Below are 17,210 nucleotides of genomic sequence, written 5' to 3'. Positions count from 1 at the left end.
CAGCTTCAAGTATTAAACTCAAGTTTATAAGGTTTTTATTACCTTGACCTTTGACCTCAATAAATGACCTTGACCTTTAACCCCATTCACCCAAAGGTCACAATCAAGCTTGAGTTCGTGGACATATTGACATCTTTCATCTTAACAAATACTAATATACCCCCTCCCCCTTTTTTCTCTTGAAAGAAATCAATACCAACATAGAAAAAAATTGTATAACTCAAACGACACGACATATCGACATGAAATTTAAGGATTGCAATAGAAGACATATCAAAGAAAGTGTCCTGAGGATGTGACGGTGAGTCTCTGAAGTATATAATGAAATTCTAATGTGTATCGGAAAAACTACATTTTTTCTGTCTGAAATCTAGGTGCTAATGTGCATAAAAATTAATCAAAGCTTGCATTGGCTATTTCTTCAGTTTTTGTCAACAGCATTCGATTCTCCTGCTTTAATGCAAAATTTTAATACCAAGTATTCTTGATTTCTTTTATATGTAGAATTTATTTCAATTTTATTTACAACATTAATTGAATGAAACTGGGAAATAACAATTTTTCCTATCAAAGGAATTTCTACGCAATTCAGATAGGTTAGATAGATTGCAGTTATCTCGCTTTGTACGTTGCAGTGTTGAGAAAATGCCCGTGACTCACAAATTATGACAACAAATTACATGTAATCTGCATAGTAAAGTGCACATATACCAAAAATGCACCCCGGGACTACCCAGATTTTGGTTTGTTTTTCCGAGCAGGGTAAAACTCCATGTATGCTGTAACTCAATCTATGCCTTCAGAAAATTCACCAATTGATATGGGATCATTCACCTTCTTCTAAGGCTTACGGCTTTTCAGCTTAATTTCCTCGGCAACTGACCACGTGTATTAGTTTCGCATTTACAGCTCTGTATATGCTAAGTGTCATAGTAATACCTACATGTTGCACATCATTTTTTTTAGCAAGCACTCTGATTCACTGCAAAGTGTCTCATAATTATTCTAATCATTTTTCTACATCAAAAATCACATCAAACAGGGAATATCTCAGTTTTTAAAGAAATTTGACCGGGACTTTACTACGAAACGTTTTCGTTCACTACGAAACTATTTCCTTCAACCTTAAAATAATAAGTTTACAAAATACCTTTAATGTTGTGGAACTAGATGGCCCAGTGGTTAGCGTGTTCGACTTTCATACTAATGGTTCTGGGATCGAGCTCAGATGGAGGAATTTTTTTTTTTTTTTTTGCATTTTGTCTATTTTTTATTTGTCTTTTTTTTATATAGAAAAATATCCTTCTTAGCAACAAGATAAATATTAGAAGAATTGGAAGACCCTTATTTGTTGCTGTAGCAACAAGAGTTTAGCGATTCTACTGTTTTTTTTATTATTATTTTTTTTTCCCTTTTTGTTTTGACGATTTCTCAGAGATGACTTGATGGATTCTCATGAAATTTTCAGAGATGATAGAGAATAAAAATACCCCGAGACGTTTTTTTCAGTTTTTCAAAATTCACTTCTGGTCGTCAGATATGTCCGATTTCCGCATTTTTCAGAAAAGTTTTGTCCCAGTCATATCTCAGAAACGGTAAGAGATGAAGACACCAAACTTATATGAATAATAGATCTTGATAAGTAGGCAAAACCATTTGGGTTAACACAGTTCTCCGTCACTTCCCTTCGTCACAGGAAGTGATCAAAGAAATCGAAAATTTCAACTTTTCTTTTTTGAAACTTTTTTTGCATCACGTTATAGTATCTTATTTGTAGTTTCAAAACATGTCAGTCCCACCGGAAACAGAAAACGACAACTTCCGGTTATAAGAGAAAAACTGTATATTTTCAGTATTTTTCTTTCCCATAAATATTTTTTATAGATAAAGTATTTTTAATGAATTTTGGATATGCTTTTCAGACTGCAAATGTCTACAGTAACGTCAAATATCTTTGTAAAATTAACTTCCGGTCGCGTGATTTCCTGTCCTCAAACTGAGAATTTATCATAGCAAGATCTCGTAAACGGAAAAAGATTAAGACATCAAACTTAAATAATTTGTAGATCTTGATGAGTAGGCAAAAACAATTTGGATAAGATTGTCTGCCGTTACTTCCGGTCGTCACAGGAAGTGTTCCAAAAAATCAAAATTTTCAAATTTTCTTTTATGAAACTTTTTTAGCAAAAACAGCAACTGATGTTATAATATCTTATTTGTATTTTTAAAATATATCAGTACCAACCTTAAAATGATAAGTTTAAACAAAAACGTCAACTTCCGGTTTTAAGCCTAGAAAAACTTCATAATTTTTGCAGTATTTTTTTTTTAAATAGAAAAATATCCTTCTAAATATTTCTTATACATGATATATTTGTAACGATTTTTGGATATATATCACACTGCAAATGTCTACAGGAAGGTCAAATATCTTTTTTCAGTTATTCAATTCACTTCCGGTCGTCAGATATGTGATTTTCTTTTTTCAAAAAAAGTTATCATAGCTAGATCTCGTAAACGATAAGAGATTAAGACACCAAACTGTTTCAAGTAGTAGATCTTGATTTGTAGGCAAAACCAGTTGGGATAACACAGTCCGCCGTCATTTCCGGTTGTCACAGGAAGTGATCAAAGAAATCGAAAAATTCAACTTTTCTTTTTTGTTTTTTAGCATCACATTATAGCATCTTATTTGTGGTTTTGAAATATGATCGTATCAACGGAAACAAAATCGACAACTTCCGGTTATAAGAGAAAAACTAAAAAAATTTGAGTATTTTTCTTTCCCATAAATATTTTTATAGTTAAAGTATTTGTAATGATTTTTGGATATGTTATTCAGGTTGCAAGTGTCTACAGTAATGTCTAAAATCTCAGTAAAATTCACTTTCGGTCGCGTGACTTCCTGTTCTCAAAATCAGAAGTTATCATTGCTAAATCTCGTTAACGGAAAAAGATTAAGACACCAAACTACTACAATTGGTAGATCTTGATGAGTAGACAAATCCTTTGAGTTTAAGATCATCCACCGTCATCCGGTTGTCACAGGAAGTGATCAAATAAATCAAAAATTTTCAACTTTTCTTTTATGAAACTTTTTTGAATCTTTCTTATTTTTATTTTTAAAATATATCAGTCCAACCGGAAACAAAAACGTACCTTATAGCTTCTTACTAGTAGTTTTGAAATATGTATGTAATCACACTGGAAACAAAAACGTCACTTTGACTTCCGGTTATGAGAGAAAAACTGCATAAATTGAGTTTCTTACTATCCAAAACCAGTAAATATCTTTTATAGGAAAAGAGTATTTGAAATGATTTTGGGACTTATGTTATTCAGTATCTGAAAATGTCCGGTAGAGAAACCTCAAAATGAGACCTTTGACCCTTACTTTTTAAAAAGTAATAAAGCAATATTCATTACCTTTTTCTAGATTAAGCTTCAAGTGTTTATCTCAAGTTTACTCTCTCTCTCTCTCTCTCTCTCTCTCTCTCTCTCTGATGAACTTGACCTTTGACCTTGATAAATGACCTTGTTCTTTGGCCCCATTGACCCAAAGGTCACAATCAAACTTACGGTCGTGGAGGTATTTGCAACTCTTACTCTAACAAATGCTTATAAAATATCCCCTCCTTTCTCTAAAATCAAAACAAAACAATCAATACCAACTTGAGAAAATGTCTTCAAGTCAAACGAAACGAAATATCGGCATAAGATTTGTAATAAAAGAAAGAAGAGACCTGAAAGAAAGTGTCCTGAGAGTTTTAAGGTGAGTCTCTGAAGTATTTTGAAATTCTAGTGAATATCGGCAAAATCTGCATTTTTTTCTGTCTGAAATTAAGTTATTGCTTAGCATTAAAAATTAATTAAAACTCGTATTGAATATTTCTGCAATTATTGTTAATATCATTCGATTCTCCTGCTCCATTACGGCATTTTAATACCAAGTATTCTTGCTTTCTTAGGTGTATGGAATTTATTTTAATTTTATTTAGATTTAAATATGAATCGGCTGAAACTCGGAAATGACGATTTTTCATATCAATTAAATTTCCACGCAATTGAGATAGGTCAATTGCAGTTACCCCGCTTGATACGATATGGTGTTGAAAAAATGCACATGACTCACTCACTCTTTTTCCGGGATTTGAATTAACTCTGCAACTGACCACGTGTATTAGTTTCGCTTTACAACTCTGTATATGCTAAGTGTCATTGCTTCACTGCAAATGTGTCCCATAATTATTCTAATCATTTTCCTACATACAATATCACATCAAACAGCCAATATCTCAGTTTTTTAAGAAATTTGACCGGGACTTTACTACGAAACTATTTCTTTCACTTCGAAACTATTTCCTTCAACCTTAAAATACTAAACTTACAAAATACCTGAAATGTTGTTGAAGTTGGTGGCTCAGTGGTTAGCGTGTCCGACTTTCATACTAATGGTTTTGGGATCGAGACCAGATGGAGGAATTGATATCTTTTTTTTTTTTTTTTTTGCATTTTGTTTTTTTTTTAAAATACAAAAATATTCTTCTTACAGATAAAAGAGGAGAACGGAAGACCTTATTTGTTGCTGTAGCAACAAGAGTTTCTAGTTCTTATTATTTTTTCTTATCGTATTTTTGCATATCTGTACAAAGAACAATAACTCTTCACACTTTGGTTATAAAACGTTCATAAAAAGCAAAATTCAAGAACGATTTCAATTCATTAAACAAATACATGTAGAAAAAAAATAAAAAAAATCATATAAAAAAAGCATTCTGGAGTTATAATTATAATTAAAGCATTCTCTTTTTTATCATAAGGTTAAATTATTGGTTTTTGTCAGAGGGTTTCAATAACATTGATCGATGACGTCACATCTGCATCAAAACAAAAATTAAGAGAATGTGACGACGGCGCAGCTTGTATCTGATAACCGTGTTTTAATAGAGGCTAACACTTTATAAATTGTTTGTGATTTATTAAAGAAAAGATAAATGAACAGGTATACTAATTTTAAAGCCGTGTGGTTTTCTTTACTGAGGACAACAGGCCACATCCTTATGTAAGCCAGAATTTCCTTAGATATTCTTGACATCACAAAGAATGCAAATATAAGTAATAAACAACGATTATTTAGTTAACATGGCATTATGAATAGCAATAGCTCTGCTGGCATATTTTCCATGATGCACTAGCGAGCATCATGGAATATGCCAGCAGAGCAAGTGCTATTCATAACGCCATCTTCACTAAATAACGTTATTTATTTCTTAACTTATTTCTTTTGAACTGAGACATCAGATATGAATATACATATAAAGCCCATGTCCCTTATGTAAGAAAACCTCAGATATAATATCTGTCACTTATTAAATGATAATTTTATATAAGCGGACACACACTTGGTCAGTAAAAGTGCAATCATGGATACCCACTTTGAACGTTTGTTATATTGTCAAAAATCGAAGTATGAAATACATTCTATATCTTGTAAAAACACTCTGCATGGGCGGAGACCTTTGTTCCGAAGTTCACGATCCTCGGTGTTTTTGAAAGACTTATTCACACGTTAGACAAGAAGTAGGATTTTTATTGACACTGTAGACAAGAAGGAGGATTTTTATTCACACTGTAGACAAGAAGGAGGATTTTTATTCCTGTAGGTAAAATCACATAGAGATTCAACCAAAATGAAAAGGAAATGAAGTTTTATATTATTAGTCCCATACCGGTGAAACCAAAGGAATTAAATGTTTCCTCTGCATCCGTCCTTCCGCCCACCCCTCTGTATATCTGTCCGTCTATCTGTCCCTCTGCCCCTCTGTCTGTCTATCTGTCCCACTTGGTTTTCTGCATTTTTTTCTTCATTAAAACAGGCAGATTTTGAGCTGGTTTTTTGTATATATGTAATTATATTTTGATCAGTTGCAGATCAAGTTTAAATTTTGTTACGCTTCAATGCTTCTCACATTTGTTCTAAATGCTTGCAGACATCGAGCTTGATGAGCTATAAATCAATTTTGATTTTTGTTCCGCTTCAATATTCTTTTATAAAACTGTGGAATTTTCAATTCTAAAGGGAACCCGTTTACACTTGTCGGTAGCGGACTAGTATTGCTAATGCAACACGCTCACAAAACTTTAAATTTCAGATTTTTTTCCTTAAATAATCCGAACCGAAATTAATTCTTAACAGTTATGTTCCTGAAATTAATTTTTAACAATTAGGATCTTGTTGTAAAAGGTGGAAAAGCAGGGGATCAATGGTTCTCACAACATAGATGCAGAAGATCCGGCCTGTAGTAACTGGTTACGATTCGTTAATTCTCCCGCCAAATATCAACAGGAAAATGTCATTCCTATAACGTGCGAGAGCATCATCTTCTATATGACGTCACGTGACGTAGAGCCGGGTGAATAGCTTCAGGTATGGTATGGTGACGGATATGCGAGGATTTTAGGCGTAAACCGCACACATCCGGGTAACATAACAATAAAATACATTCTGTGGTTAATTGTTTACATGTGGGTATTTAAAGTATCTACTTATCACATAATTTGACTATGTACAATGTGGTCATTAAAACATTTTAATGGCATGATGTTGTTTCTTGGGAGGTTTTTAGGCGTAAACCCCATACATCTTGGTATATAATTAAGCAATTGCTTTCAATTGTAGCACATGGATACAATAACAAGAAATATTTTTTTGTCAAATTTCTCTTATATACATTTGAATAAAAAAAATTAGATACTCTTTCATAAAAAATTATGTAGATTATATTTAAACATCTTTGATAAAAAGTGAGATAGATTTTTTTTTTTTTTGCATTCTACAGGTCTGATTTTAAACTTTATGAAAAAGAACTTCTTTCGAATTTCATCCAAAAAACATTATTTTTGAATCGAACACCACCTAACTGTTCTTATTTTTCTTTTTTTTTTTTTACAGCATACAGGATGTTAAGCAACAATTCATATTGTATCATATTGTATCGGTGGTGTTTCATACGTGAGAATGATATTTTTCTCTTGCCTTTTTCTGCAGAAGTTGATCTCAACAGTTCATTTGCGTTCTGTGCCAATGTTTTGACATTTGACGACAACAAAAGACTCATTTTTTGATAATTGGACACATGTGACGTATCAGAACGGGAATACTAACAACGAGGGTGAGATGGAATTTGACCCAATCTTTGGCCTCATTTTGACTTATCATAACGACGGTAGGTGGCGCTTGGTGACTGAGAGAAACTACACCTACTATACAGGAGAAGACGGACTAAAACTCCCCTTTATTTATTATTAAGTTTGATACTATTTTGAAGAAATTTTCAGGAATTTAATCTTAACCATAACTAATAAATGGCTAAATCACGTGATATCATACTCCGCGCACACATTTATTAAGCACAGTGAAAAAAAGTTCAAAATAATCTAAAAGTGTCTTTTCAAATTAATGTAGAGAATTCGTTTCCTCGGAAGAGATCTAGATTCATCCTCATGATTTAAGGTTAACTATTTATAGCTTCTCTTTATGTTCGCAAGGAAACTTAAAACTAGGATCGCTTCTTATCATTCCATCATTAAATATTAAATCAATCTGACCTGTTTTTTCATAAGAAATATTTTGATATACAATAAATTTATATAGAACCATTTATTTTAACAAAAACGTCATTGTTCACGAACGTTTTGGACAACCCTCGTATACCCAATGTTCTTTATATATATATATATATAAACATCTTAATTGCCATTCTCTGTAACCGCTTAAACTTCGTTGCCACGCATGGTCACCGATTTTGATGAAACTTCACCCATGCTTAGTACTTGACACCAGAAACAAATATCAAACAAAATTTCGTTGTTAAGTGTCTCGGTTGCTATGGCAACATCCGGAAAAGTTTGAAAAATCGAGATTTTCAGCCACTTTAAATCCTGACTGTGGCTTAATAAAAACTAGAAAAAGCAAATAAACCATTCTAACAAAAACATGACACCTTGATGTCACTTATACTGTGAAGAAACTGTTTAGAATATATCTCTAAGTAAGTGGTAACCAAGGGTACATTTGGAATACATTTAAAATGCTGAAATATGCTGAAAAACACTCCATATTCACTAATGGTAGGTGTTACATGCTAAAACTCAATCATTGACTTAAGAAAAACAATGAAAATGTTTGACCTTAAGTATATAAGTATAAGCAATATTATTCTATAAATAACTTTTATGGTTGCCATGGTAACACAGTGTAACCATGCAAAACCAGTAACTAAGATTGGGTTAATGCTACTGTCTTGAGGAAAAACATGAAAATTCAAGACTGGCAAATATGCATCCTTAGGACCTTGCAACACCAAAACCATAAGAAAAATTGGGTATAATTGCTACTTTGTAGTGTTACCATGGAAACAAAGTACCAGTGCTTAAAAGTGAATTTTTTTCAGCTGCATTAAGAGTTAAATTGTCATTTAATCAAGAAACAAATTAAAGAGCTCAGCTGGAATAGTCTTATCTGTTCGAACTGAAGTTAAATATCATATATTGATAAAATTTGATGAATAAAACAACACTGTTGCTCTGGTTACCAAGAAGGGAAAATGTTCGATTTTTTGAACTTTATATCAATATTAAACCCTGTGTGCCAACTTCTTACATCCACTTAGAGATTGGATGATAGTCAAAATTAAAAGTCAAGTTAGCTGTTAATAAATATCAATCATAAAAGTTTTGGGAATCTACATTTAAGGGTACGTATCCAAGGAAACAAAATATTTTTCAGGTTTTTAAGCATATATTTTCTGCTTATTTCCATAGCAACGCTCTATTTAAAGAATCTAACCTGAATTTTTTGAAATGGGAAAATTTGGAGCACACCAACATCTTATAAAATTGATCATTAGGTATGAGGAAATGTGCTTTTTTTTAAAGATAGGATCATATTTAAACATACATAGTGTTACTTTGAAGGCTCTCTGGGGCATAAAAACCTTGGCAACCATTGCCAACCAAACTGAAATATCATATTTTTTCTTGGTATGTGTTTCAAGGCTCTTTTTTCTATTATTTGGTAACATTTCATCCTATAACTGCTTTTCATTTTTACGAGTATGACTTCATAAAATTCAATGAATATTTTTTTTACTTTTGAATACTTTGTTACCATAGTAACGTATGTAATAGTTGATTTACCAAACATGTTTATCATGCATTTGAGACATCTTACCTTCAACTTTTGGAAACAGTCATTAACAATTGCTTGCTTTGCCGCAAATGTTTACTATGGGGCTCTAAACATGTTAAAAAATGCCATTTTTCGAACTTTAAGACATGTTGCCATGGTAACTATAAAACATAGCAACCAATTTTGCCTGATTTCAGTTCAGGGTATCAATGCCTTTTATCATAGAGAGTTTGGAGAAATTCTGAGACTATGCGTGCCACAGCTCTTATATAAAATTTCAAATCATTACAGAGAATGGCTCTTAACATCTTTATTACAATGAAACCTTTCTTATCCGACATGCAGGGGGAAGAGAGATCACAGATATATGTGTCGGAATAAACAAGGTATAGTATTGCAGCGTGTAAAGATCGTTGACATAAGTATAAATGAGAAATGAAATTGAATGGCAGAAATCACAGTAAAGCGTATTGCACATATGTCTGATCAAACAGATTCCACTGTAATAGGTTTAACAATAAAGTAATTTTCATCCTAATTCTCCGCCCAGACATCTTCAAGTATCAGTGTTTGCTAAAAAGAACGAAATATTTCTAATTTCAAATTTATTACAACATATATTAAGTACATTTTTTTCCTTAATACATTCAGTATCGCTTTACCGAAAACATATCTGTTTACATGTTTGTTATTAGATGTTAAATATTAAAAAAAGAACTCAGCGATAAACCTTATTTTAAAATCGTCTCTTGAGAGTTTGCATAACCCATGGATGATCTTTCATCTGTAAAATTGAAATAAATTCATACTTCACAGATACATGTAAGAGGTGTTAAGAAAGTTAATTCCATGATGAAATATTTTCAAAGATTTCAAAATAGTGCTTAAGTAAAGAGATAAATTTTCAAATCTGACAAAATCACAATAGTGTGCCTAAGATTTAAAGCATTTCATTTCTAGCAGGAAGTTATGGAATTGTTCATCCATATGAAAATATATGCATGATAGAAATGCTGGTCATTTTGAGTGAAAAAAAGGTTAAATTACTTTTGTTTCTTCATAGGTTATCTTGCATCAGACAAGCTTTAACGTAGGTATAACAACGATATATCAGTTTTCAACAGAATAGGTTTGTCATTTTGAAATGTTCAAAAGATTTGATGATTTTTGCATAGTATGTATTTGAAAGGATGTTCTGACTTGTGTGCTTAAGATATGTCACAAATGTACGTCATCCCTGATGTTTTCTGAACATACATCATCTGTTTTAACACCTGCCCTCCGCTTATTGATTTAACAAAAGACAAAACATTATCAGCAGCCAAAACGAACTCTGTAAACATGAAATATCACAAATTGTTAATATCTTCTCATCGTATTTCTTTTCAAAAAAAAAAAAAAAATATGTGGAACGAACTTTCATAACACCCTTTATAATAGCATATTTTTTCTATTAAAAAGGTTTATAAATGAAATTTTCATAGTAATACAAAAGTAAAAAAAAAAAAACCTGATTATTAATATTTAATGAAATTTACCTAGTTCCGTCTGATCATCATGGTGGTGCCCTTCACTGACGTCCCATTCCTTACTGTGGGATACCATGGATCAACCCAGGATCCCGGGGACCAGGGACCGTTAAGGTATGTGTAGGTACAGGCGTTAAACCACCAGCCTCCTATGTAGTTAGCAGCACAGTTAGCAAAACTAGACCTGTCGTTATCTCTGTCCGGGGTGGAGAATGCCATCCCAGACAGATCACGCCAAGAATAACCTGTATCTAACATAGAGTTACCTGTAAAGGACAAAAAAGGAATCACAGACATAATTGATTTATTTATCTGCAATCTAATTGTTAATAATACTTGTAATACTGAGAAACTTCTACGACAGATGACTTTAGGTGCTGGAAAGGGCGATAATATTTATGTAGTTCAGTCCTAGAATCCCAGGTGTCTATCATACTGGCACCTGAAGAATTAGAGAAAATATATAACAGAGATAATAATCATTAATTTACGTCACATTAAACTTAATACTGAAGTACATCTGAGATACACAGTTTGACGTGTTGTTTCTTGTAAAGAGAGAAAAAGAATACAAGCCAACATAACACTGCGCAATTCATATAGCATCCTTTCCAGTGTAACAATAAACCACGGGGGTGTTACACTTGTAAAGCATGGTATTTTTTAGGAGGGGGGTTAAAGGTCATTGGAAATATAAGAAAACATGAATAAATGAAATATTCATATATGTCAGAGACCGCGCCTTAAAACATGTATGAAATACAATACGTAGTAACTCCTTCATAATTCTAAGATATGATGTATCTGTAAATGTTTTGGAATATTAGATTTTCATTAAATAAAGCATTGGTATTGTAAATGTGAAACGCGTTTAGATGTTTTGAATTTGCCTTTTTAATTTTTTCTTTATTTGAATATTTATCAGATCATTTTTTATCATCAAATTTTCGTAAACTTCTTTGACATCTAAGATTAATGACGCTCTGTAAACTTCCTATTTTGTAGTATTTTAAATGTGAAATACTAGATTTTCATTTAGTAAGGAAAAGGTATAGTAAAAATGAAACACATTGAGTTCTTTTGAATTTGTTTTTTTCTAATTTTAATATATTTCAGAGCAAATGGTTTTTCCTTTATCATCAATTCTTTTGTGAATATGTTGACATAATAGATCATTTAAACTCTGTAAAATTCTTTCTCCGTAGAAGTTAACATGTGAAAATTTTACCAGAAAACCCAAGCTGAATAATAATGGTTGAGCGAATGTAATTACTGGAATTTGTTGGGTTAAAATAATAGCATATTTTTCTTTGTATTTAAAATATATAATTTGAAATTTAAGCTACTTGACAATGTCTGCTGAATTCTTGAATTGTACCTGTAAATGACATTCTGAATTATTAAACATGTTTGATTAGCGTGAAATCAAAAACCTATACAGGATATCAGAAAAAAACCACTTAATGATATTTCAATACAGAAAAGTATAATTGGGATGAAATACGTAATCTGAACCCAATTTTTAGATATTAACTTGGATACACTTACCTAAGGTCCCCGTGGCAGGTCCTGTAAGAAAAAGTTGATATTTTCCAGCTTCGTTGGAGACTGAGAATCCGTCGTACATTTCATAGAGTGTTGTGCCATTCTGGAGAGTGATGGACACATAAAGGGAGGAGATGCATTCTTTTGTTAACTGGTGGATTACATCATTTCCTATATTAAGATATATTTGAAATCAGCTTGAAGGTCCATTGTAATACAATTAATTTCTTTAAAAAAAAATATCAACTTATTTTTCCTGAATTTTAGACAATAATGCTAAATTTGGTCTTGTACAAATATGCCGCTAAATGATTTTCTTCTCTTCTATTTTCCCTTCTATTTTTGAGATATGAATTAAACACGGTATTTGAATATAACCAGTCTTTAATTCAGATCTTTATTAAGTTTTAATTTTTTACTTGCCTTAGGATTTTTTTTCCTTCAAACTTTGAAGGAATAAAAAGTTCTGATTTGAAAGTGATTTACACTTACCAACCCATACATTCTGTCCTGGTGAACCAAATCCAATTTTATATTCCATCCAGTTCCTGTCAAAGCTCACCGAGCCGTCTACGCGTTTCTGAATGGCCTTTTGAAAATTAAAATGCATTACAATACAATCTATTGCTTCGAACAATCATAGGATCCATATGTTATGATATAAACTCAAAATATTCATTATTTTTATCTTAAAATATTAAAACAGAAACAATGTGAGTTATATAATGTACTTTTAATTTAAGAAAAAATTAAATACCGTCCATCCCCCGCCCATTGTCGTCATATCGCAGTACACACGGACAGGACTGGTAATGGTCCCATAGGGGTATATATCATACACCCCTGTACTAGTTTGTCCTTCTTCACAAATATCTTTACAATCTTTGGGCATGGCGGAGAAAACACAATCTAAAAAAAGGGCGAGATCATATTTTGCGTATGTACAAGAAGTGAGAAGATATATAATGCTCACATGATAAATGAATATCAATTGTTGAAGCTAAAATGTTGACTACATGTACAAAACAGATTAGGTTGAACAGTTCTCCATTATCTAAAATAATTTTTTTCTTGTTTTCTTATTGCTACAAATCTCTGATTAATAACATAATTAAAAGTATTTAAAATAACATGCAACAATTTTCAATACTCTGTTGATTAAAAGAAATGTTAAAGGGGAGTGCATTTGCAGATCAGATGATAAACAATTTGGACAGTAAAATAGATAAATAAGTTGTTGAAAAATCTAGAAAAATCATGATATCTTCTTTTTTATATGATATAATGTTTGTGAAATTTAACATTTCGCAAATTATAATGTTGATACAATGATCATGTTTTCCAACACAGTCTATCCTATCAAATTCAGACTGACGTTTTTAACAGATTGTTAGGTCTATGAATTGTCCTCGAACTTTCCGTTTTCAAGATTAGGCCTTGTCACAGAGCTTAAATGAATATCATTGCTAATTATGACGGAAATACACTTATATTATTATTTACAATTGTTTATACTACATAAAAGAAGTTTCAAAAGAAAAAAATCGTGCCTCTTCGAGAAGGGCCTAAAACAAAGAAGCAAACAGAAACAAAATATCAAATATACATACCGTAATGAAAGTAGTATCTCCAACCGGCCTCATCAGACAGCTCACACGTGAATAGTTTCTTGTGGGTACGACATTTCTTCATTTGACTGTTGAATCCAAAGAAAACGCACTCCCTTTGACACATCGCGGCGCACTCGGTCAAAGAATGAGCGTTATATTCCCCGACAAGTTCATCATTTGATTTCTTATCATTAAATACAACTTTTGTGGTATATTTCTGAGAAATAATGGTCGCTTTAGATAAAGCCAAGAACCCGACAATTAAGGAGATAACACACTGACTGCTCATTTTTTTTCTTTCTTAAGAAAAGACTGCTGCGTTCGTGTAAATCTGTACAATGCTGCCAAATGGACCGTCAACAGCCAAATATATATATTGTACCTTAATCAAAGCCTGAAAAGCGATTGGCTAACTGTTCATACTCTACATTCTACTGTTGTTTAATCATCGATTTTGTTGAACTTAGTATGAATTGTCATAAATGTTTATTCTGAAATTGTAAATCGAAATATAACAATGAACAGTTCGTTGTTGAATTTTTTTTTCACTGAGTTAATGCCTGTTATGTGTGATGTTGCACAGTGTTTCTTTTTATTATTTGCTATCTTTTAAATATGGAATTATAATATAAATATAAAAAGATATATACGAGGGACATTTCAACTGAGAACTGTTTAATAAAAAAATAACCGTTTCACGAAAATTATTGAGATTGATATCATTGGAAAGATCAGAGAAATATACACATATTGTGACGTCACTTAATAATTTGTATGACGTAATAACTCAGAAAATGACGTCAGACTTCCGCATGCTTAAGATACTGAAAATAAACATGACGTAACAAAAGACGCAATTCGATGAAATTAAAATTCAAAAAACAACTTTTGCTCATTACTCGGGCGTAAGCTATCAAATGTCAGTTGGTGGAATGTTTATATAGACTTCAATCTATCATATGGTGGTCTATTTCGGAAATCTTCTTGTTCTGAAATGGTTTAAGCGAGTGTCAAACATAGCATGTTTTTATTGAGTCTCGCTCAAAATATTGCGTAAAACAGACCTAACTGTCTGAAAAAGGCAAAGTTGACAATCAAAGTAAAATAGACGATCGTGTTACAAAATTTGATGGCATCAATTCGTTAGGTGTTTTAACCAGATTTGTGTTATCGATGAAGGCTCAAGAGAAGTTAAGTTTAGTATGCCCCATATTTTCTCGTAAATCCAAAATGGCGCGGGCGCAGTTGTAACCCAATCGTACCTCCAAACATTCACAAATTTTAATTCATGGAAATTGAATAAGATTTTACATGTCTGTGTTATTTATAAACCGTTTTTGGATTCAAAAGTTAAAAGTAGTAGTTAGTTTTGGGGCGCCGAAGTTGAATCATTAAGAAAAAATACGCACAGAAACAAGTCAGGGGCAAGGCTTTTGTACATTTTATTTGTAACGGTAAGAGTACTGTTACTCAAAATACATTTGTTGAAAACTGCATTAATATACTTCAGTTTTATACAGAACATATTTTATTTCACACAATGGAGAGCTATATAAAAGACTGTAAATCCAGACGTACCATGTAACTTAAAATCTAAAATGAATGTCGGTGATGGCATAACCAGACATAAACCGTGCTAGTAAACAAACCATACAATGCAATATGGAATTGTTGACAAACAGTACCATAGTCCTACTCGTCTTCTTTGACGATAAAAATTTTCTTTGAAATATTTTTTCAGATAAGCTTTTGGCAGCACTTAAAAAAAAAAAAAAAAAAGATATATATATAAAAAGATTAGGACGTAGATAGTACAGAAGGTTCCATTCTTTTAAAATTGAATTAAAATAAACATTTGCAACCATTATCTTTTTTAATATATTTACATTTGGAAATGTTTTCCTTTATATAACACTATTGAAAGCAATGCGTATCTATAACTGTATAAAAACCGGCACGAGGTCAAAAGGTCATAGATGCGTATTGATAAACGTTCGACGTAATTTCTCAGTGACGTCATTGAGGGCCGACGCGCGTTCAGTGGATTACATACATGCCGATTGATTTGAAAAATAATGCATTTCACACATTAAAAGTCACAATCAGGCAAATATAAAGTATGAATAAGTCACAAATGTAAATATAAGTAATAAGGTATCATTTTAAAACATCTATCGGGCTATAAATACGGGTCGGTACGAGATTAAATTCATCATAAAGCCCTTCGGGCTTTATGGAATTTAATCTCGTGACCGACCCGTATTTATATCCCGATAGATGTTTAAAAATGATACCTTATTTCTTAAATAATTTCATTAAGCATGGTGTAAAAAGTTCGAAATCATTAAATGGAGTCTTCTTAAGATTACGTCTGATCGTATATTCGCTTCCTTGGAAGACATCTATCTTTATCCTAAACCTTCAACAGCCAAATATATGTGTCGTACCTTAATCAATTCAAGAAAAGCGATTGGCTAACTGTTACGTACTCTATATTCTATTGTTGTGTAAGTATAGATAACATTATAGATGTCTAGTACTGTTGATTACATCGTTTTCATGGGGCATAAAAATCGATGACGTGGAGCGCCCGAAATTTCCCCGCCCCAGGAAAACGATATAACCAATAGAACGAGGCAATCTATGATATAAGCATCTTGTCGCATGACGTAAATATTGAGAGTATCAAAATTCAATCAAAGTACTAAAAGTACTGGGAAGCCCTAAGCATATTGATTTGGAATTCTTCAGAATTATTTTAATTTAAAATATCCTGTTGTTTTGAATTCTAAGCGATATTTTGACAGTGCAATAGCGCTAGGTCGAACACAGTTGTCAAAAAGTCCTGAATATGTAAACCCCGTTGGTATATGAAATTCAGCATTGCCTCATGCCTTTTTTCAAACATCATACATTATCTTCGTATGTCAAAAGATCAATCTGTTTTACTTTAAGTACTGTACAAGAAATTGCAAGAAAATATTTCTGCGTGCAAAATTATTTTCTTTCGAGATGGTAATCGAGTTTTCCGATCAAATTTAAACTCTTAATGTACATGTAGCTATACTGTCTGAAGACAATACCTTTGCTGGAAAATGTATAGTTTCATTGTATTTGATAAAATGTTAATACTTGCAAATGTCGCTAAAATTCCTCTCATTCATTTACGTGCAACACTGAAAGAAAATCTTCTGGTGATCATATTTAATAAAAAATTCATTCTGCGTTTGCAAGTTTTTCAAATTGAAGATTGGCATCATGTTTGTAACAACGTCATATGAAAAAGAAATTAACATCCGTAGGATTAACTGCTATTTCAATGATGATTAATGCAAG

General features: G+C 32.0%; 1 protein-coding gene across 1 annotated transcript; it reads right to left on the bottom strand.

Moving 5' to 3' along the window:
- Nucleotides 1-10,728: 10,728 nt before the first annotated feature.
- On the bottom strand, nucleotides 10,729-14,163 carry LOC134273613 (fibroleukin-like). Its single transcript, XM_062755796.1, has 5 exons — nucleotides 13,875-14,163; nucleotides 13,022-13,173; nucleotides 12,757-12,853; nucleotides 12,268-12,435; nucleotides 10,729-10,985 (listed from the first exon to the last, which is right to left on the bottom strand). The coding sequence occupies exons 1-5, from the start codon at nucleotides 14,161-14,163 to the stop codon at nucleotides 10,729-10,731; spliced, it is 963 nt and encodes a 320-aa protein (XP_062611780.1).
- Between the last annotated feature and the right edge of the window lie 3,047 nt (nucleotides 14,164-17,210).

Source organism: Saccostrea cucullata, unplaced genomic scaffold (assembly GCF_032062105.1).
Source record: "Saccostrea cucullata isolate Sc308-1 unplaced genomic scaffold, CSIRO_AGI_Scuc_v1 ctg7934, whole genome shotgun sequence".
NCBI lineage: Eukaryota > Metazoa > Mollusca > Bivalvia > Ostreida > Ostreidae > Saccostrea > Saccostrea cuccullata.
The sequence above is the reverse complement of the archived record's forward strand: the minus strand, read 5'-3'. Positions and strand labels throughout refer to the sequence as shown.

What these genes read in the sequence shown, in the direction of transcription:
- LOC134273613 (XM_062755796.1), bottom strand. Translation starts at nt 14,163, where the DNA reads ATGAGCAGTCAGTGTGTTATCTCCTTAATTGTCGGGTTCTTGGCTTTA. An exon ending in GAGATACTACTTTCATTACG is followed by an intron (nt 13,174 to 13,874) that starts GTATGTATATTT and finishes CCCTTTTTTTAG; the next exon opens with ATTGTGTTTTCTCCGCCATG. An exon ending in AGGACAGAATGTATGGGTTG is followed by an intron (nt 12,436 to 12,756) that starts GTAAGTGTAAAT and finishes ATCTTAATATAG; the next exon opens with GAAATGATGTAATCCACCAG.